The 22,653-nt window shown below is 43.3% G+C and overlaps 1 protein-coding gene and 1 long non-coding RNA gene across 6 annotated transcripts in view; one reads left to right on the top strand and one right to left on the bottom strand.

Moving 5' to 3' along the window:
* LOC129643950 (uncharacterized) overlaps positions 1-3,809 on the top strand; it is a 31,972-nt gene extending 28,163 nt beyond the window's left edge. The window contains exon 3 of the long non-coding RNA XR_008710623.1: positions 3,417-3,809. This is a non-coding gene — a long non-coding RNA (uncharacterized LOC129643950). The remainder of the gene's footprint in view (positions 1-3,416) is intronic.
* The window catches only part of PPM1L (protein phosphatase, Mg2+/Mn2+ dependent 1L), a 330,127-nt gene that overhangs the window by 9,336 nt on the left and 298,138 nt on the right, over positions 1-22,653 (bottom strand). For all 5 annotated transcript variants that reach the window (XM_055569180.1, XM_055569182.1, XM_055569184.1 and 2 more), the window contains exon 3: positions 631-792. In XM_055569180.1, coding sequence (XP_055425155.1) covers positions 631-792 — 162 coding nt within the window. The remainder of the gene's footprint in view (positions 1-630; positions 793-22,653) is intronic.

Raw genomic sequence — 22,653 nt, forward strand, 5'->3', positions numbered from 1 at the left:
GATCAGGCATTGAGCTTGGAGTTGGGAGTATACAGATGAACACACCAAAGTTCCTGCCTTAAAGAACTCATGATCAGGAAGGCAAGACAGAGGAAAGGGCCAAATATGTCCACATCCTGCGAAAAGTGACCCAAGAGGTCCACACAGGATGCCAGGGAAAGACTGAAGGGGTACCTAAGCCAGACTGGGGAAGCCTTTGGCTCAGTGTGACAGGGAAGGCTGCCAAAGGACATCCCGAAACCAAGTCTTAAAGGGCAAGGTCATTATTGTCCACTGGACAGTGTGGGCAACACTTGCAAAGGCACAGACGTGTCAGCTCCATGGTTCATTTGGTGGTTAGTAGTTTGGCATGGCTGAAAGGAAGCAGAGTATGGCAAGCAATGGCCCAAAGATCTCATTAGCCTTTAAACTAAGGGCTTTTTTTGGCTGTTGTGGACACGTTGGCCATGAAGAAGGGCAAATTCAGTGGCCACGCATTTGATGGGAAATGTTACAAAGTCCAGTCCCAGCTGCCTCAGCCACAGCCTCTACACTGATTTGCTCTTCACTGGGTAAAGGAGTGTCTCTCCCAACCACCTTGGCCACTTGAACAAGACAACACACAGTCCTTGGAGGCACTGATAAGCTCACCGGCTCTCTTTATCCTCTTCCTCTCCTTCAGCTGGTAGGGTTTGTGATCATGAGACAAAGGAATGGCGTTCCCATCCTTGTCACATAGGACCCCACGCGAGTCACCCACGTTGGCCACAGTGAGGTCTTTATCTGATAGCAGAGCAATCAAACACGTTGTACCTGCAAAACAGAAGAGAGAGGCCACATGGGCGGTCAGCAGAGCTTTGAGGTTAAGCTGCTTCTCGAGGTTACTGGCATCTTCAGGCATTAAGACCGCTCCTGCTGGGTGAGCATCTGACTCCAGCCACTCCGGGAAGGAGGGCTGTTCACTTCAACAACACTGATCATATCTGACAGTCAATTTTCTTAACCATGTTGGAGTGTCACTGAAATCGGCTAGGATAAGATGATCATTTTCCCAAATCATTGTTGTCTCTGGTTCTCTTGATTTAAGTGCATATCACACTTAAAAGGATTAGGAGAGAATCAAAATCGGCTTGAAGCTTCAGACAATGGATACTTATTTTCTGCTTCTTGTTGGTGCTTAGGTTCTGTGAAATCCCAGTTGAAAGTGGGAAGAATGGGGGGGGCGGTGGCTCTCAGTGGGAGCACCTGGACAGACCAGCAAATGACAGATGCTATGGAGCCAGGGGCGCAGCCTATGCAAACTAGTCTATACAGAGTCTGAGAGGAAAGAGCAGTGGCCAGAAATAGGTCGGCTCCAGGGTGTGATGTGGCAGACCATCGAGGGAGAGGCAGGAAAACCTACTGTGATGAGGGAAATGACACCTAGGCCAATAGGAGGTGGGGCTTGGAGGTGGTCAGAGTCAGAAGCGAAGTAAGAGTGAAGAGCTGTTTGCCTGGGGCCCAAAGACACAAAAGGACACGCTCCCTCTCCTCAAACTCTTCTTGGAACAAGAATGGATAAAAGCAATAGAACTACAGAGTCTGGTCTAGTTGGAGGTCATCCTTCTTACCTGCCCATTACCCTCTGTTTAGCCCCTCACCTTTCTCCCCTGGCCTTCTGACAGTGTCACTGAATATGCAAATACCTGCTGAAACACATAATCCATTAAGCTCTTGCTTCAAATTGATAATGACCTTCCTTGTTAAAATTATGCATCAATTAGTCTTCATTAATATTTAACCTCCTCATTAAGAAGGTCATATTTCCTAACAGAATGTAAACTGCATCTAAACAGCTCTTGCTCTTCATAGAACAACAGCAAAGGCTAAATTCTTAAATAGACATAAAGAATAAATACAGGTTGATATCAAGAGGGAGGAGAATAATCAGTATATTCAGCTATTATATAGTTCTATTCAAAATTCCATGCTAAAGCCTGTGTAGCTCAAAAGTGCCTTGATTAGAAATGGGAACACATGAAATGTTGGTTGTCTCAGGATGTCTGATATGAAAGACCTTGTGAAAGGAAAAAAGACTAATCTCAGGATTATCAAAGCAAATCACAAACCTTTCATCTTAAAAAAACTGTAAGAATGAACATGTAACCATAAGAACAATCCATATGATTAGAAATTGTTATTCTTAGTTTTTGATATTAGCTGCATTCTGGTGTTCAACTGGCCTCACTTTGTCTTCAAGCATCTGCTTGTGTTAACCTGGTGATCACAGACAGCACAAATTCTCCTAGAAGGCACACGCTCAGAAGTGTGAAAGGTGAAATGGAGACACTACGTTATTGGGGTACTGCATGGTTTGGGGGCATTATTCAACTCAAAGACCCCCTTTTCTTCTCACTTGGTGCACTTTGAGAAATCATAGCCCAGAAAGGACTTTGAGGTCCCCATATGAGGGAAGCAAAAGGATCCACTTGGATGAGCTATGAGCCCCTTCCACACCCTCATTTCAGTCATTGCAGCTCTATATCCATTGTTAGCTTAATTGAGCTGCCATGTATCTTTTTTTTTTTTTTTTTAAGAGGAGAGAGGTCATTCCTATGGTCAGAAAAAAAAATTGAGATTTAATTGTATAAGGGTTTAAAAACCCCTGAAGGATTTTAAGCAGGATAGTGATATGATGAGATCTGTGTTCTATAAGATCACATCAGTGGCTTTGTGGAAGGTAAACTGGAAGCAGGGAGAACAGGGAGAGTTCATGAGAATCTGAATTACTGTCGTAAACAAAAGGATCGAGGATCAGTGACAGATTATTTAAAATCAGAATGGACAGGTCATAGAGAATAAGGACATAAAGGAGAGGGCAGAAGTCTAGAGTCATGTCCTGGTGTCTCGAAGACAGTGGGGAGGGGCACTGGGTGCTCCATGGACAAGCACTTAAGGAAATGTCTACTTGGGCTTCTGGGAAAGGCTTTCTCTCTCACTGAAGGAGACACCATGCAGAACGCAACCCATTTCCTTGGCCTCGTGTGGCTCCTGTGTTTCCTGGAGGGGTGGCAGCCATGTTGCACCAGGAGTGGCTACAGCTCAGAGTCAAGGCTCTGTGCCCAGGAAGGGGAGCCAAGGGGTGAGAACCTGAGTCCCTGAGACATCACAGGACTTCTGAACTAGCCTAGACTTGCCCTGTTCTTGTTCTTGGAGACACCAAATGTCCTTACGTTTTAAGGCTTTTTATGTTGGATTTTGTGGTTATTTCTTCTTGTGGTATCCTAACTGGTTCAAGGGCTCATTGTTCAATAAGGGGTTTTCTGGATGAGAGATTTAGTGTGACTGCTTTGCTTCCCTCACACATGAAGATTCATGGCTTGCCAACTTCTCTGTCAAGAAAACAATCCCATTGTTTCTATGGGTCAATAAAATCTACCTCCTGATGTGGATTTCAGGAATGTACAGCTTTGAGAAAGCGGAAACTGCCTGTGTCAACAATGGACTCTTAGACTGGGCGAAAGCGGTGAGCCCCAGATGGCAGAACGAGAGTTGCAGGCAGCACTGAGGATCACTGAAATGTTACCATTCTCCCTCCGCAGAAACCTGCCTGTGTCCTGGGTGGAGGCCCAAGCATGATCGGAAACAAAACACGATGCTTCACTATAAACAACTTGTTTGGAATCTTAGCCCAGGATTACAAGAAATAATTTATACTCTAATCTTACATAACAGCAGAATGTAACTACCTGGTGATTGAGAAAAATGCCAGAAAAACATTATGCCCAAGAGGAAACACGCCAAGCCTTTTGTCTTTGGGCCTCTGTGTTCCCTCTGCCTCGCACAGTGCCTGGTCCTTGACGCTGGCTGAATTGCACATGGTGATGATTCAGTTTAAGCGTGACATCTTCAGAGGCCTTCTCTGATGGGGGATCTAATTTCCTCTTGATGTCCTTTATTGCCCTCAGAACACATAATTATGTAAATATCTTGTTTATTTCTTTAAGCAATTTATTTAATGCCAGTCTTCCCCTGTACAACGTAAACTTCACAAGAGTAAGAATATCACCTGTTTGTTCTTCCTCCTGTAATGCTGAAGTCTGGAATACCACAGACCTCGATATTTGCTGAATAAACACATTAACAGAGGAGTGATAAACAATCACACACTCTCTTTGGTCCTGATCTAATACGCTAAGCACCTGCCGTCTTGCTCTGAGTATATCAAACCAGTTCAACAGCACACTGTACAACATCTTCTAGATATTGCCACAGCAGGGAGATACCCAACTGTAGCAAAATACATTTTTTACACTGATAAAAACATAAGGACCCTCCTGTACATGTATAAGCATGCTCACAGGCACACTGTTAGCAAGCAGACCGAAGTTCAGCCTAGGCCTGGCCCTGGCTCTTTCCTCCAGTCCAGGCTCCTGGGCCAATGCAAATGAAACATGGGTAGGGTGCCCATCCTCAACAGCTTCCAAAGCCATAGCACATTGGGAAGCAATAAAAATGCATCATGGTGACCATTACATGAGCAATCTGTGTCTACTTCTGACCTCAATTTGTACTTCAGCAAAGCAGGCACATTTTTGTGTTGTTCTATTCTTGTTTTCCTTAGGGAAGAACACACAAAAGCCAATTACTCATTAGCCTATTCCTCTAAACCAGCATGTTCTCTCTTCATTTAATTTCTAGGATGCAAAGTAAAAGTACACAAGAAAATCTGTTCTGGACTTACCTAAATAATTTTTATTGGCTACCATTATTCAGTGAATTCATCTGATGAGTTGAGCTGGAGAAAAATGTAAATCTTAATGAGGGATCAGTAGTTTGGGACATCTCAGCCATCTTTTAAAACCCTAATTTAAAACTTTCCCAGTGAAACTAATAACAAAGTAGTAACAGTTTGTTCAGCACTATGAATGGCACTAGCATCAGTCACTCAGTCGTGTCTGACTCTTTGCAACCCCATGGACTGTAGCCTGCCTGGCAAAGAACACTAGAGTGGGTAGCCGTTCCCTCCTTCAGGGGATCTTTCCAACCCAGGGATCGAACCTGGGTCTCCCACAGTGCAGGCAAATTCTTTACCGTCTAAGCCACCAGGGAAGCCCATGAAACTACAAACACACTTGCAGTTGATTTCCTGACACCTTATGGTCGAGAAGAGGTAGGTATTATTCTTCCATTTAAGCAGATGAGAAAAATGGGACTCAGAGAATTCAAGTGTCATATCCATGATTACATGACTCAGTGCATATGTAATGAAAGACCAAACTGACTAAAAAACCAGGGAATCCAGAATTATTATTAGTAATAATAACAATGATAGACCTACTGTTTATGCATTTTACTATAATGCTAAGCGTTTTATTTATATTATGCAACTTAATCTGCACTACCTATCAGAAGGCATAATTATCTCCATCTTACAGATGGGGAAACTAGGTCTCAGACAGTACAGCAACCTGTCCAGGTCACTCCCGTGGACTGTCTGATTCCCTGGGCCAAACCTTTGATAACTGGCACTCCTTCTTGTTCTAAACTCTTCTCTTCCACCTCCAAGAAGGAATGACTTCTGTGGCCAGTTTCTGCATTTCTGTGTTTCGAATAGTCCCCATCAACTTGCCCCCTTTTGTAGTATAGACTAGTGCATGTTACAGAAATGTTTGTAAACCAGAAAAAATTCTGAGTAGTGTGATATGAATTTCCTTTCATGTAACTGTAAGTCTGGATTAACTTAAAGCTGATACATTTCAAATTCTCAATAATGATCAATCAGAAAGTATCTGAATTTCTGCAGGTAAAAAGTAAGCAACTTGGATTAGCTTTACATCCTTTCCAGCTTGAACATTTTGCTGGTTTTGAATAGGAACTGCAAACTCCTATGCCTTCAGGTATAAGAAAAAGCTTATGATCCTCTTGGAGTAGCTTTACCCCTGTACTTCTTACGGGATCCTGGGTTCTGAAGATGTTTTTCTACTCTAAGAATGGGCAAGCATGAAGATAAGAGACAACTGACATCAGGTTTCAGTGCTGGGTCCACAGCAAGCAGTGGTGGGGCTTGTGGCAAACTACAGAATGCATGCTAAGGGGACGGCATTTCCTCTGCAATGAAAATGGCTGCCATGGGGGAATGAAGGCCCAATGCAAATAGTTATTCAGATTTTTCAAGAGAAGCTGTTTTTATGTGAACTCTGACTTATAATGTTGACCACTTTTATTTAAAAAGAACAATGCAGGCCACATACTGCTATATTTAAAATGGATAACCAACAAGGTCCTACTGTACGGCACAGGGAACTCTGCTCAGTGTTAGACGGCAGTCTGGATGGGAGGAGAGTTCAGGGGAGAATCGATATATGTATATGTGTGGCTGAGTCCCTCTGCTGTCCACTGGAAACTATCACAGCATTGTTAATTGGCTATACTCCAAAATAAAATAAAAAGTTAAAAATAATACAGATAACAACAATTAAAAAAAAACCCAATGCACGCCAAACAATAGGCAACTGTAGGTCAAATGATTCTTTGACCCATTAGACTGGTAACTTCTTTTTGACCCAGGGTGACACCTTATTTACTGCAGTATTCTTATCACAGTGCTTCGTACCCTGCACAGACCCTAATGTTGGGAGGGATGCTAAGGACTGAAGTGGTGGTAAAGAAAGTGGGGGTGCTTATCAATATACAACTTATACTAATTGTAGTATTTACATAATTCACATCTTCAGTTCAGTTCAGTCGCTCAGTCGTGTCTGACTCTTTGCGACCCCATAAATTGCAGCATGCCAGGCCTCCCTGTCCACCACCAACTCCTGGAGTTTACTCAAACTCATGTCCATTGAGTTGGTGATGCCATCCAGCCATCTCATCCTCTGTTGTCCCCTTCTCCTCCTGCCCCCAATCTCTCCCAGCATCAGGGTCTTTTCCAATGAGTCAACTCTTCACATGAGGTAGCCAAAGTACTGGAGTTTTAGCTTCAGCAGCATTCCTTCCAAAGAATACCCAGGACTGATCTCCTTTAGAATGGACTAGTTGGATCTCCTTGCAGTCCAAGGGACTCTCAAGAGTCTTCTCCAACACCACAGTTCGAAAGCATCAATTCTTCGGCGCTCAGCCTTCTTCACAGTCCAACTCTCACATCCATACATAACCACTGGAAAAACCATAGCCTTGACTAGATGGACCTTTGTTGGCAAAGTAATGTCTCTGCTTTTTAATATACTATCTAGGTTGGTCATAACTTTCCTTCCAAGGAGTAAGCATCTTTTAATTTCATGGCTGCAATCACCATCTGCAGTGATTTTGAAGCCCCCAAAATAAAGGTGTGAAAAAATTCACACCTTTGTCCTATGTAAATATATATACTGTTATTTTTTGAAAAATGTCAACAGTTATCCAGTTGATGAGATGTTAGACCACTTTGTTTTCCTCTTTATACTTTTCTGCATTAAGATGAATTTAACATTACTTAAAACCACAAATTATTCACAATGTTTCAGAAGGCATATCCCCTAAATTATGCACAACATTTCGGAAAGTATATCCACTGCACGAAGCAAAGTATTCAAGACATAAAACAGAAAAAGCAGAGCTGACAGTCATGGTATTAGGGTGGTACAGTTAGAAAAAAAGACACAGAGGAACAGCAGTAACAAACGATGACAGCACCACTGTTGATAATGGTCAAGTTCAAGTTCAGATCTGACCATCAGTGACTATCCATCAACGACTCAGTGACAGACAAGGGAACCTCAGCTGCCTTCAGGCTCCCTGCACAGCCTCACCTCACCTCTGCGCAGGGCTATCTACAATTTCTAATCAGAGCAAAACACCCAGCCCTGAAAGTGAAGGTGAAAGTGTTAGTCTTTCAGTCATGTCCAACTGCGACCCCACGGACTGCAGCCCACCGGGCTGCTCTGTGCATGGGATTCTCCAGGCAAGAATACTGCAGTGGGCAGCCATTCCCTTCTCAAGGGGATCTTCCCAACCCAGGGATTGAACCTAGGTCTCTCACACTGCAGGCAGATTCTTTAATGTCTGAGCTACCAGGGAAGCTCCACTAAGCCTTGAGTTCCCATCAAAAGACAATACCTTCAACCCTTTGCACTCCCCTCCCCCTCTTCCTGTATGCAGACAACTATGATTTTAAAAAGTGGAGTAATGAGAATCCCTATTTTATGCAAGTTCAGCTTACTGCAACATCTTATGTGCCTGATGCTTTAGTTTCACTTTTTCTGGTGAGGGAGTGGGAGGCTGGGCTGAGTGGAGAAAGCAGGAGGTGACTAGCTGGGTGCGATTAGCCGGTGCTTGCGTGCTTCAAAGCAGAGGATGTTTTCCTAGTGAGGCACCACACCCTGAATGCCACTCGCTCAAGCTAACAGTGATTTCCCTCTGTGACAGAAAGTCTTTTGTAAGAGAATTTAATTTTTTTCCTTTTTTTTTTTCTTCAGAAAAGAGAGAAAGAAATTGGGAGATAAGTGGAGAAGAGGTGACAAGGGGAAAGGGAAGGAAGTGGACACACACACACAGGAGCAGAGAAAGACTGAGAGAGAGAAACAGAAGGAGGGAGAGAGAATGAATGACTATTTCGGTGAAGGTGCTACAGCTGCCTAAAAGCCATTCTTTATACACAGCAAAGGAGAATCAATACATTCATATGATAAGCAAAGATAGGTTTATCTTGAAAAGGTTTGACAATGAATGTGAGTTAAATAACACAATTCCAGAGCCTAGATGACATCAAGGCCTGGTAACTGAAATTATATCAGTGGGCAACATATTGGAAAAAGAGCAGGCAAAGCCAGCCATTAATGAAAGCATTACAGGAAATGATAAGATCACTGTCGGCAGGGGCTTCTAGCCCCTACCTCCCACAGCCAACTTTGTGATGAGCCCTGAAACACAGATAAAGTGTCAGGCAGCTTGCAGATAAGGCTCCTGGGCCCCATCCCCCATCTGCACAATCTCTAAGTCAGCCAAAGTTTGACTTGCTTGGAGCCTGCTCACCAGTCCTGTAATTGTTAATGCCATGGCAGAGACACACCTGTCTGGGACAATCCATTGTCTGAAAAACTAAAGAGTAAGCTCTAATCTTTCCTTCTTTATTCCTTTTCTCTCATTATTGCCTGAGTCTTTGCATCCCATGCTCTAAATCCTCAGACCATCTTTAGAATTTTTATATTAATGTGCATGGCTACGGCTACTAAATTAATAGTAATTAACTTTTCAAACCATAAGTCAATAACTCTACTGTAATGAGTCTTGAGTTTGAAAGCTATTTTATGCTACGAGAGCCTTGAATGGAAAGCAACTGGAAAGAGATCTACGTGCAGAGAGACACGTGTAGGTCAAATTGTGAGAGCTGCTATATGCTGTCCATGCACCGTGAAAGCAAGTGAAAGTGTTAGTGCTCAGTCGTGTCTGACTCTTTGCGACCCCGTGGACTGTAGCTCACCAGGCTCCTCTGTCCATGGAATTCTCCAGGGAAGAATACTGGAGTGGATAGCCATTCCCCTCTCCAGGGGATCGATCTTCTCGATCGAGGGATTGAACCTGGGTCTCCCACATTGCAGGCGGATTCTTTACCATCTGAGCTACCAGAGAAGCCCCCATTTGCCATGTGCAGAGGTAATTTCTTTGATTCTAACAGCATATGAGGTACTATTGTCTCCATTTTACAGATGATAAAGCAGAGATTAAAAGATCAGCCCAAGATCAGGCGGCTAGTGAGGGACAGAATTTAACTAGTCTGTTGCCGGAGTGTTGCTTTCAACCTTGAAGCAGGCTGTGGCTAGCCCGTGGTTCTTGTTTCTGTGCAAACCAGATGCCTTAAGGCAACTCTTCCTTAAGAGATTTATTAAGGAGATTACCATCTTCAAAAAAGGGCCGTAGTACATGTTCAAGTTGACAATGACTACAGTGTGAACAGTGCCTCCTAGAACCTGTGGGCAAACAATGCATGGTGATGTGGGCAACCCTGCTTCTGGGCTATACCCTGGCCCCACCACCCCATACCCACTGTCCCGGGAGGGAGGATACCAGACGAGAGGGTTGCTCAGTGAGGAGTTTCAGCAGAACAGCTGAACGTGAGAGGTTTTCAGCTTCACACGAAGACTAGCAGTAGTCCAGAAGCCCAAGCTGGAAGAGTGAAATAGTGACAGTAACACACATGCGGCCACATCTGGGTATTACCGAGAGTACATTAAGGCCTCTTCCATGAAGGCCTGAAGTATTAGTACTAAGAAGGCAAACTATCTCCGTGGCTTTCCAGACACAGAGAGCAGTGATAGGACGCACCACACAGAGAGAGAGGCTCATGTGAGCCCCCCCAGGCATGGCACCCTTTCGGGCCTCCTTTATAACCGAGGCTGTCTCAACTTCCCCTCATCACATGCTGGAGGGCAGAGTGGCAGAAATAACATCGTGTGAGAAAACAAGTTCTATTACCAATTGTAATTTTCTTTTCCTCTCTGAGACTTTTGCATAAGCAAAAATATCAGCCATTGAGTTTGACACTGGCTGACTGTGAGGCAATCAATTTGATGGCAAATTCTATTATTTTTAAACCCTAGGTAGTCTAATTCCAGATTTAGGTTTATTTGGGCTCTTCCTTGGCAGACATACAGTAATTAATAAAATGACAAGAAGAAATAAGAAACCATGTACAAGTGCCAGAAAGTTCTTTCCCACAAATGAGCTGTGCTATCCTAAATAAGATAATCTATTTTATGGGGGAGGGAGGTTAGGGCTAGGGTGTGTGATCCGTCACTTCAGTCATGTCTGACTCTTTGCGACCCTATGGACTATAGTCCTCCAGGCTTCTCTGTCAATGGGATTCTCCAGGCAAAAATACTGGGCTGGGTTGCCATGCCCTCCTCCAGGGGATCTACCCAACCCAGGGTAGATCTACCAAACCATCTGCTGCACTGCAGGTGGATTTTTTACCCACTGAGCCACCTCAGTCAAACTTTTAGAATCCGATGGAGTATTCATTAAATTTTCACACCTCACCAAAGTTAAAATTACAGATACGTTGTCTGACCCTGTTGAATAGCATTTTAAAATTAAAGTGTTCTTCAACTTCACATTTCAACTGTAGTAGTTCAGTGTGGACATGTTGAAGAGTCACTTCCTGTTAAACTGGTCACATACTGGGGGGCCTTAGAAAACCACAGCAGCAGGTCCTCAGACTTGAGGAGCCTCCATCTTCCTCTCCGACGTGACTATTCTGAGGTATGAGTAAGCACGCATGCTTTTCTGAAACTCATTAACATCCTGCTCATTATCATTACTCTGGCTGACATTTAGTTCAGATGATAACATGCTGCTGAAATTAATTTCTAATCATATAATCACAACCTGGATTCTAAGTTCTGTGTCTTTTAATGGTAAATAAAATCAATTTCACGGTTCTTTGACTCTTCCTACATAAGCCAGAGATGCAATACTATATTTTTTTCATGTCTTCATGTTATATCAGAATTCTTCAGTGAGATATTTCATTTCTTTTTAGGGCTCCCAGCCTTAAATTACAAGTACTGTTTCTGCTTCTTTATGAATGCTATGGGAACAAGGTACAATATGAACTTCTGAAATTGAGCTTTATTAAAAGGGGCATTTGCTTTTTAATAAAAGGCAGAGCAAAGAGGAGAAGGCTGGGAATAAGAGGTGCAGCCTGATTCATTTGGTGCTCGGCAGAGATTTGCACTTTCTTTGACCTTTTCTTTTTTTTCCTCAGTGCAGAATCAACCCTTTTCCCTATTCTTTCCATCAACAACAAACCTGATCTTTGAGGTTATTAAGCTGGAGCTTCCCTGGTGGTTCAGACAGTAAAGAATCTGCCTAAAATGCAGGAGACCCGAGTTTGATCCTTGGTTTGGGAAGATCCCCTGGAGAAGGAAATGGCAACCCACTTAAGTATTCTTGTCTGGAGAATTTCATGAACAGAGGAGCTTGATGGGCTACATTCCATTAGGTCTCAAAGCATCAGACACAACTGGAGGTTATTATCTTTACTTAAATTACCATATAGCTATCTACCTATCTACCTACGTACGTGTGCATGTGTCTGTGTCTGTCTGTGGGGGGGGGTCCAGGTGTGTTGGAAGGATGACACCTGGAGATATTAATGGAAATTCCCGCCCCATGTATGGACGGAACCCTCTTTCACTCAGTGTGAGGCACTCATTGTCCCAGGAAAGATTAGCAGTACTGTGGTTGAAGTGCAAGGAGACAGAAGTAGTCAGATTTAGCTCCTAAGGTTCAAAGAGATTGGAAACTCACAAAAAGACAATGTTCTCAAGAGAAAAATCTTCTTGAGCATCCATCAGCCTTGGTTCTTGGATAAACCACAGGCATATGAAGGTGGAGCAAGTTCTCCTGCCCACAACTGCTCTCTTCCTGCTCCCCTGACATGTAAGGCTGGGCAGGCAGGAAGGTTGTGATGGGGGGAAGTGGAGGGAAGACAGAATCTTTGATGTGTGGAGCTCCAAGAATGATATGGTGCTCAAAGCACAAGAGACTTGACCTTGCTTTCCAGGGTAGAGTCCAAGGGTAGAAACCTCTGCCCCAGTGTAGAGAGGCAATGGCTGAAAGAGCCCACTGGGACAGCCCAGTGTGGAGCAGAGAGGACAGCTGAAGACTGCTGGGCTTGCCCTGAGGGAGGAAAGACACCTCTCAGGAGCATAAGATACTTCCAACCACAGGTCCTGGAGACCCTGGGTCATCCCAGCAAGTGCCAGGACAGTAACAACGACTTGATATGTAGATCACTCCTGGAGGAAAGGGGTGTGAGCACATGGCTCAACTTGGTATTTACACTTAAGAACCTGAGGAAAAATCAGGAAATTACAGCATATATCTGCTAATGAATATGGTAAGATTTTAGTAATAGATCCAATATGGACTCAAAATCTGTTACATTCAGTTCTATGGAGACAAATTAAGTTAAATTTCACGTTTATTTTGTAACTGTGCAATGTGTGTGTGTGTGTGTGTGCATGCGTGCATCTGCCTCTTTATTGGCTGTCGCACATTGCACACGTTAAATTTTACCCTGACTTCTGTTCAGTTCAGTCGCTCAGTCGTGTCTGACTCTTTGCTATCCCATGGACTACAGCACGCCAGGCTTCCCTGTCCATCATCAACTCCCGGAGCTTGCTCAAACCTCATGTCCATCAAGTTGGTGATGCCATCCAACCATCTCATCCTCTATTGTCCCCTTCCCCTCCTGCCTTCAATCTTTCCCAGCATCAGGGTCTTTTCAAATGAGTCTGTTCTTCGCATCAGGTGGCCAAAGTATTGGAGCTTCAGCTTCAGCATCAGTCCTTCCAATGAATATTTAGGACTTATTTCTTTTGCTGCTGCTGCTGCTAAGTCGCTTCAGTCGTGTCCGACTCTGTGCGACCCCATAGACGGCAGCCCACCAGGCCCCGTGGTCCCTGGGATTCTCCAGGCAATAACACTGGAGTGGGTTGCCATTTCCTTCTCCAATGCATGAAAGGAAAAGTGAGAGTGAAGTCGCTCAGTCGTGTCCAACTCTTAGCGACCCCATGGACTGCAGCCTACCAGGCTCCACCGTCCATGGGATTTTCCAGGCAAGAGTACTGGAGTGGGGTGCCATTGCCTTCTCCCTGAATTCCTTTAGGATGGACTGATTTGATCTCCTTGCAGTCCAAGGGACTCTCAATCTTCTCCAGCACCACAGTTTAAAAGCATCAATTCTTTGGCACTCAGCTTTCTTTATAGTCCAACTCTCACATCCATACATGACTACAGGGAAAACCATAGCTTTGATTAGATGGACCTTTGTTGGCAAAGTAATGTCTCTGCTTTTTACCCTGACTTAGTCATTATGAAATCAGCTAGTACCAACAATGTTTGACAACCAAACAAGACTTCCTTGGGCACTGAGTTAGTTAACACATATCTGAATTATTACTGTATTACTGTGTTGGTCACTCAGTCGTATCCAACTGTTTGCAATCCCATGAGCTGCAGCCCCCACCAGGCTCCTCTGTCCATGGAATTCTCCATGCAAGAATACTGTAGTGGGTAGCCATTCCCTTCTCCATTAACATATACCTATTACTGAGGAATTCCAGATGGAAGGTGAAATTGTTTCCAAAGACAAATTTGCCATTATTGTGAGGCACACCATTGGTAGGTTGTGCAGCTACACATAAGTTATTTTCAAATGATCTTTTCCATTCAAACAGAACATAGTCACTTATATCCCCATTTAAAGGGACAAAATAAAAGTTGTACAATTATGTTTATTTAGGATAATTAAATCTGATTTGGGGCTAATTTGATTCAATAAATATTAATTCTCCAGTTTGCTTTTGGTTCAGTGGACTACAAAACTGACTCTAAATCGACGTCTCCAGGAAAGCTGCATCTTCACAGATCTGATAAAATCCTGACTTTAATTCCATCTGGCCCATGCCCAAAAGTGATATTCCATCTCTATACCTACAGCCAAGACTATCCAACCATATTCCTTCATGATAATGACCATCTTTCTTCTCTTTCTCTCTCATACCTCTATGTTCTGTACCTAATAATAATAAGACTGGAAGTGTGTATGTGTTGATGAAATAGTTTTATGGCTTTTGTTCCCTTATTCTGTGCCTGTGTATGCATGTGTGCATGCTAAGTCGCTTCAGTCATGTCCTACTCTTTGCTGCCCTATGGACTGTATCCCTCTAGGCTCTTCTGTCCATGGGATTCTCCAGACATGAACACTGGTATGGGTTGCCATATTCTGTGCCTACTGTGTATAAGTTACTAGGTTTGGTGCAGGAACAATAAAAATGAACAAGATACAGTCCTTAACCCCCAGCACTTACTGCCCAATGGCAAGATGGAATTAGACACTTAGGATCCAGTATGGTGAACGCTCTGACAGTATTATGAATGGAGGAGGAAATGGCAACCCACTCCAGTATTCTCGCCTGGAAAATCCCGAGGACAAAAGAGTCCGGCAGGCTACAGTCCACGGGGTCACAAAGAGTTGGACATGACTGAAGTGACTTAGCATGCACGTGCTGTGGGAGCTGGGATTGTGGGTGAGGTGACGATGGCAGAGGGGGCACGGCTCAGGCTACGGAGATGCTGGGTGGTGAGGAGATATGCAGGGAGGATGACTGGGAAGACGTGAAGCCTGAACGTTCTTGAAGATGCAACAGGGTAAGGAATTCATGTAACTTAATTTGGTTCTTGGCACAAAGGAGGAAGTAAAGAAAGAATCTGTAGGGTAAAAATGGGTGATGAGAGTAGCTCTCTGAAGGAGATTTCTTTATAGTTCATTTCAAAACAAAGTCTAGAACAAACACTTGTTTATACTCTAACCTGATAATGCCAATTCTTGAATTTTTTTCCTAAGGAAATAATCAGAGATATGAACAGAGCTTCATATATAAGGATTAACCTCATAGAATTCAGACAAGACAATAGAAATAACCAAAATGAACAGATGTATAACACATCATGGAATATTCAAATAATAAAAGCACTCCAAGGACATTAAATATAGTGTTTCTGAAGAACATACACTGTGCTTATAAGTGAAAAATAAAAACTGTACATAAATTTCTTTAAAATATAACACATTAGCATTTTATTTGGAAAAAATGATATATATATAAAATATTTCAATTGCAATTACTCAATAAATACATGTGTGTAAATGTATGCAGAAAAATGTTAGAAGGAAACAAAAATAGATTATTAAAGTTTTTTTAAAAAGATTGTTCTGAATTTTCCTCAATTTTCTTCATTTAATGTGACTCATTTATAGAAATTATTTCACTTTTTATCAGATTCAGTGCTTTTTACTTTCTTGTTCCTTTATGTTATTAGGCACTTTTATCCTTCCCACTGAGGGTCTTCTGTTTTAGTCTACAATGATTTGACTGGATTTTCAGTTGAGCTATTTGATTTTACTCACTGAACCAACTTGTTAACTAACAAGACTGCGGCTCTGCCTCCACTGGTTCCATTTTGGCTGACAGCTAATGCAGCTCTACAAAAAGAAGCAACAGTGTCGGGGGACACCAAGCCCCAGGCTCATGACGGGTAGGGCTCAGAACGCTCCACGTTTGTGACACCACATTCGTGTGACACCATCATCCTACATGATTAGATGCTGTTGCTCAGAAAGTGACAAGGGATGACTGTAGAGGGCAGAGGGCAGCAGGAACAGGCTGATTATGACGCATTTCCTGCACAGGAAGCCTTGACCAGGGAGAGCCAGTTCCCCAAAGAACTGGCTTGGGGAGGTTAGGTCTATTCTTGTCTTAGCAGGTGGTTAGGTGTGTTCTTGTTCTCACCATTGCTGAGTGGGTGTCATATTACAGGAAGTGAGGCTGATGAGGGGAGCGGGGGAAGGAGGGAAGGGCAGGAGACAAAGAAAAGAGTCTCAAGATGCCCAAATCTCAAGTCACAAAGGAAAATGTCATTAACTAAACAAGTTACAGTGGGCCAGGCACTCTGCTTGCTGCTCACACATGCCTGACTTCATTTTATTTTCACAAAAATCCTGCAAGGTGTACACTGTTCTCATCACCACCAGCCCCATCTCTCCATTCTACAGATAAGACACAAGAGGCTCACCAAGGTCACACAGCGTTTGAGTGGAAGTATTGGAAATTGAACCCAGATCTGACACCCTCAATCAGGCTTTAAAAATATTCTCTCAGAAAATTTAATCAGGACTGTGACAAGGAAGCAGTCAGTTTTGCAAGCAAACAGCTTCATTTTAGGATTCTTTAAAGTTTACATTTGCTTCCATTGAGGAACAATACAGAGAAATACACAAACCAGATATTCAAAGAAACCTTTCTGGTACAGTATACAAATGATGTATAAAATATTTTTAAAACCTGTTTTCTAATTCATGACTGAGTTGGAAGATAAGTATGTGATTTTCCTGGAGGCTAGAAACAACATGAAGGGGAAAAGCCCAGTGAGGAAGAAAGATCTTCTCCGGTCAGTAAAGAGTAAGGAGATTCTATGATTAGTTAGAGAACACTGGGCTCTAAGTAGGTTTAAATCCCCTCTTGACCCCTGACTGCTTAATATGTGAACTGCAGGAGACATCTTGTGAACTGAAAAATAAGACCCCATCAAGGAGCATAACCTCCATTTGTTTAAACACTACTCTCAGGATTGCTACAAGGTCCTCCCTCCAGTTGATGGCTGAGAAGTGGAGCTTCTCACAGCCACACTGCCCTTCTGCACCAACCCTAAGTTGAACTGGCTTCTGAAGGCAGTTTTTTTCACTTGTCTCCAGTCTATTTTCCAGGCAAATGTGATGAAGTCACCTCTGACTTGAATACAAAACAAGGTTGTTATATATTAAGCACGATTCATGGAATTGAATTTTGCCTAAAAGGGCTTCCCTGGTAGCTCAGCTGGTAAAGAATCTGCCTGCAATGCAGGAGACCCCAGTTCAATTCCTGGGTCAGAAAGATCCCCTGACTGAGCAACTGACACACACATACCTCACCTCTGCATCCCAAATCAAGCTTTGCCTGGTAACACATGGAGTCACAAACAGACACGCCTGAGTGACTCAACAACAACAAAAGCCACACACACACACACACCCCTAACTCCAGTATTCTTGGGCTTCCCTGGTGGGTCAGCTGGTAAAGAATCCGCCTGCAATGATAGATTCAATCCCTGGGTTGGGAAGATCCCCTGGAGGAGGGCATAGCCACTCACTCCAGTATTCTTGCCTGGAGAATTCCACGGACAGAGAAGCCTGGCAGGGTGTACAATCCATGGGGCCACAAAGAGCTGGACATGACTGAGCGACTAAGCACAAGGTTGCTAAACATTAAGTACGATTCATGGAGTTGAATTCTGTCTAGGGCTCTTCCAAGGGGACTGCTTCTCTCTACCTACTTCATGGAGTTCCTGAATAAGCAAAAAGTCTGTAAGAGCCTCGCTCACACTGAGCTGGTTGTGGGTCTACAGACTGCGCAAAACTGGTAGGCAGCAGGGGGAGGTGGGAAGGCATGTGGTTTCGGTATTGGTTTGGCCTCATACAGCCTCTGAAGGTGCTCTAAACCTCAGGGTGGCACTGTCATAGACTTGCTGGGTTCCTACCACTCTGGCTGAGTTTATAAATGATGCTTATTTAGCCTCTGAACTCCTCTGCTACCTGGCCCAGAGGCTAGAGTTATTCATTCATTTAGAAGGCTTTTAACAAGCACTTTCTGCTGTGCTAGGCATTCTGATAGGAGCTGGGGACTCAAACAAAAGATGCAGTCTCTAAGTGAAGAAGTCAGAGGGGAGAGAAGAGAAAAACAATTCTATGATGGTTGGAAACCGAGAGAGGAAAGCACAGAAACCCACCTGCAATCATATGAAGAGCAGGGGTTTGAGCTGAGTTCTGAATGATGAACAGAAGTTAGCCAAAGTTGGCGGGGGAGGAGGGGAGGGGGGAGGGGAAGGAGGGGTGGGAGAGTGGTGGAGGGGGGCAGGGGGGAGGAGGGGTGGGGGAGGGGGGTGGGGGAGTGGTGGGGGGAAGGAAGGCTTTGACTTTGTGTGTCTTCCATGTGTCTATGTATAGAGTGGGGGGAGATGCATAAATAAATGAATGAAAGGGGACTTTTTTTTCTCTCCTACACTAGAGAAAGATTTTTAAAATATTCTTTTATTGTGATGAGTAGGACATCTGATTTAACATGAGTCCAAATATATCAAATCTCAATATGGAAATTAGTGACATTAAGAAATGTCAAAGCTCTCAAATGTTGCCGAGTTGCAAATATGATTATATAGACCCACATGCTGTTTAAGAAAATTATGTTTAGAAAGAAAACACAATAAAGAAGCAAATTCCCAACTTGACTTTAGAATGTTCACAAATCATCCATACGGAACTTTCTGTGATTACTTAATTAATAGTAAAGAGTCTCACCATATGCTAGAGTACCCCATTTCAGCACTGTAGATAGTCAATTATTGTACTTAATTTTGCTCTATTTTCAATTCATATGTTTATAGAGAGTTAGGGAACATGTGCTCTTCCTCGCTTGCAAATGGATGTGTAATGGGAAATCCCCGGCCTTGAAGAACTTAAATCAATAGCACATGTTGTATCATCCCTTGTTATGATGGCTGGATGACACCCAGCTGTGGAGTTCTGAAAAAGGAGGAGGAGTGTCTAAGCACCACTTATTAACTAAATCTCCAAGGCTATGGTTTAAAAGCAATTCTAAAAGTACTATGTATCGTATTTGAAAATCTTGATTAAAAATTGCTGAACTGTCACTCCTTGAAGAAATATCTTAAGGTAAAGAAGAAAGTAAAAGGTTATTCAGAGTTAAAAGAATGCATTTCAAAGCACCAAGCCATTGGCCAGCTAACACTTTTTAAAGTAGGATCATGAACTCTGGCAAATTCTTATCGCCTTATGATACACAAATGGCATAATCCATCTTAGACCCAAATCTGGTAGATTTATACTCAGTTTCCAAAAGGAGTATATATTGTATGAGATCCAGGACCAATTTTCCAGAAGTCAATGTTTAAAGATCTGAACACTTGTGGAATCAGATTTTAGCATTTATATTGGAGAAGTTTAAGTCAGGCTCCTTTTTGCTCAGCAGATGGGATGCAGTTTTGCTCAATGCTTTGTACCTAAATTTACCAAATGGTAGAAATTTAAAATATGATGAGGTATGAGCTTCATAAAATTCCAAGAGAGAAACTGAATGTTGGAAGTGCCAATGCTGAACAGCAAATGAAAAAAATCCATGACTCCTCCTGATGGCTTCCCCACTTAAACACCCTGCTTTCTAAGAGGGCAGGGCATTAAGAACTTAGATCATTTTTCCTGGAGAGTCCCCAGGGCTGTCTCCTAACTGATGAAAGGTGGAACTGCTGAAGAAAATGGAAGGATATTTGCATGACTTTCAGACTAATCACTGAAGAAGAAGACTGGGTTATAAAACATATCAAGAAAATATGCTTATGATTAAGAATGAAAAGATGTAATGATAGAATCAACTTTGCTTTTTAAAAGAAAATAAAACTCTTAAATATACCTGTTGTTATATATATGCAACCTAAAACTAGCCCTCTACTGAAAATTTATCTGAGGTGATGTGACTTAGTCTCTTGCTGAAGAAATGGACACAGGAATAAAAGTGTTAACCACTTGTATCTTGGCAGGAAAAATGTACTTGACACTTATAATCTTAATGAAATCCCTTAAAATCTCTGAATCTCTGCTCTGAAAGCACCCTTGAATTTGCAGCATTGTGCAAATCCATGTCTCTTAGTTCCCTGACCAGCATTCAAACTTGGGCCCCCTGCATTGGGAGCATGGAGTCTTAGACATTGGACCACCAGGGAAGTCCCACAAGAGGTCAGTTTTTAAAGTACTTTCTTTAACTAGTATCAGTTGATTTATCCAAATGGGTAAAGTGGAGCCAGGCCCTTTCCCCATAAGTGGAAGCAATGGAATTGCCTCCATTCCCTCCTGTTGGGTTGGGTATTCCAGTATTTCAAAGAGTTTCTACTCTCACTTTGGTTCATTGTCCATCACTCAATAGGTCACTCCTGCTGCTGTTGCTAAGTTGCTTCAGTCATGTCTGACTCTGTGCGACCCCAGAGACAGTGGCCCACCAGGCTCCCCTATCCCTGGGATTCTCCAGGCAAGGACACTGGAGTGGGTTGCCATTTCCTTCTCCAATGCATGAAAGTGAAAAGTGAAAGCGAAGTCCCTCAGTCGTGTCTGACTCTTAGCGACCCCATGGACTGCAGCCTACCAGGCTCCTTCGTCCATGGGATTTTCCAGGCAAGAGTACTGGAGTGGGTTGCCATTGCCTTCTCCAGGTCACTCCTGAGCAATCTGTAGATACCCAAAGTGATTCAGAATTTTATTACAAGGGCTTGAGGATTGCATTGCAGATTCCTGACCTAGTGTTGGTAGATCAACTTTCTATCACTCAGTGTTCACCTAATACCTAGGCTCTTCAAACTAAGGTAATAGCAATCCTAGGTGGGAGCTGTGGAGATGAAGGGTCAGAAAAGTGGGAGATTTTGGAGGCTTGGAGCATTGCTTGTGCAAACAAACCTGAATATAGTGGCTCAGTAGACAGAAAACCCTTAAAGTATTGGGTGCCAGGGGATGGCGATTTGATCTCTGGTTCCTCTGCCTTTTCTAAAACCAGCTTGAACATCTGGATATTCACGGTTCACATATTGCTGAAGCCTGGCTTGGAGAACTTTGAGCATTACTTTGCTAGCATGTGAGATAAGTACAATTGTGTGGTAGTTTGAGCATTCTTTGCACTGCCCATGAACAGTATGTATGCTCAGTCACGTCCAACTCTTGCGATCCTATAGACTGTAGCCCACTAGGCTTCTCTGTCCATGGGATTGTCCAGGCAAGAATACTGGAGTGGATTCACATTTCCTCCTCCATGGGATCTTCCTGATCCCAGGGACTGAATCCTCACCTTCCATGTCTCCTGCATTGGCAGGCAGATTCTTTACCACTGCCCTACCTGGGAAGCCCAACTATTTCTCTGTCAACTAAAAGAAGCTGGATCTTGTCTTTAAATTATGAGACACAACCAGCTGTCTGCACTTGTGAAGACAATCAAAACCACTTTCTAGTTACTTGAAAGCAACGTTACTTCTCTCAGAATTAGATCTTCCCCCTTTAGCCAAGGGGCCCTGTACCACATAAACCATGGAAACTCTATATGTGTTACATCAAGTTTAGAGCTTCCTGCATTGCCAGCCACTTTCTTTAATTTAGGTTTCTTACCTATTCAATACGCAGAAGCAAGCTCAGGCAAACTGTGAGGTGTCTTAATTTTGTCTCAAAGGATCTCATACTCTCTTTCCTCCTTGGACGTGGCAGTGGGGTTGGGGTAGGGACCTTAATCCCATCCCCTGGCACCCAACACTTTAAAGGTTTTCTGCCTACTGAGCCACTATATTCAGGTTTGTTTGCACAAGCAATGCTCCAAGCCCCCAAAATCTCCCACTTTTCTGACCCTTCATCTCCACAGCTCCCACCTAGGATTGCTATTACTTAGTTTGAAGAGCCTAGGTATTAGGTGAACACTGAGTGATAGAAAGTTGATCTACCAACACTAGGTCAGGAATCTGCAATGCAATCCTCAAGCCCTTGTAATAAAATTCTGAATCACTTTGGGTATCTACAGATTGCTCAGGAGTGACCTGGAGAAGGCAATGGCAACCCACTCCAGTACTCTTGCCTGGAAAATCCCATGGACGAAGGAGCCTGGTAGGCTGCAGTCCATGGGGTCGCTAAGAGTCAGACACGACTGAGGGACTTCGCTTTCACTTTTCACTTTCATGCATTGGAGAAGGAAATGGCAACCCACTCCAGTGTCCTTGCCTGGAGAATCCCAGGGATAGGGGAGCCTGGTGGGCCACTGTCTCTGGGGTCGCACAGAGTCAGACATGACTGAAGCAACTTAGCAACAGCAGCAGGAGTGACCTATTGAGTGATGGACAATGAACCAAAGTGAGAGTAGAAACTCTTTGAAATACTGGAATACCCAACCCAACAGGAGGGAATGGAGGCAATTCCATTGCTTCCACTTATGGGGAAAGGGCCTGGCTCCACTTTACCCATTTGGATAAATCGACTGATACTAGTTAAAGAAAGTACTTTAAAAATTGACCTCT

Source organism: Bubalus kerabau, chromosome 2 (assembly GCF_029407905.1).
Source record: "Bubalus kerabau isolate K-KA32 ecotype Philippines breed swamp buffalo chromosome 2, PCC_UOA_SB_1v2, whole genome shotgun sequence".
NCBI classification, from domain to species: domain Eukaryota; kingdom Metazoa; phylum Chordata; class Mammalia; order Artiodactyla; family Bovidae; genus Bubalus; species Bubalus kerabau.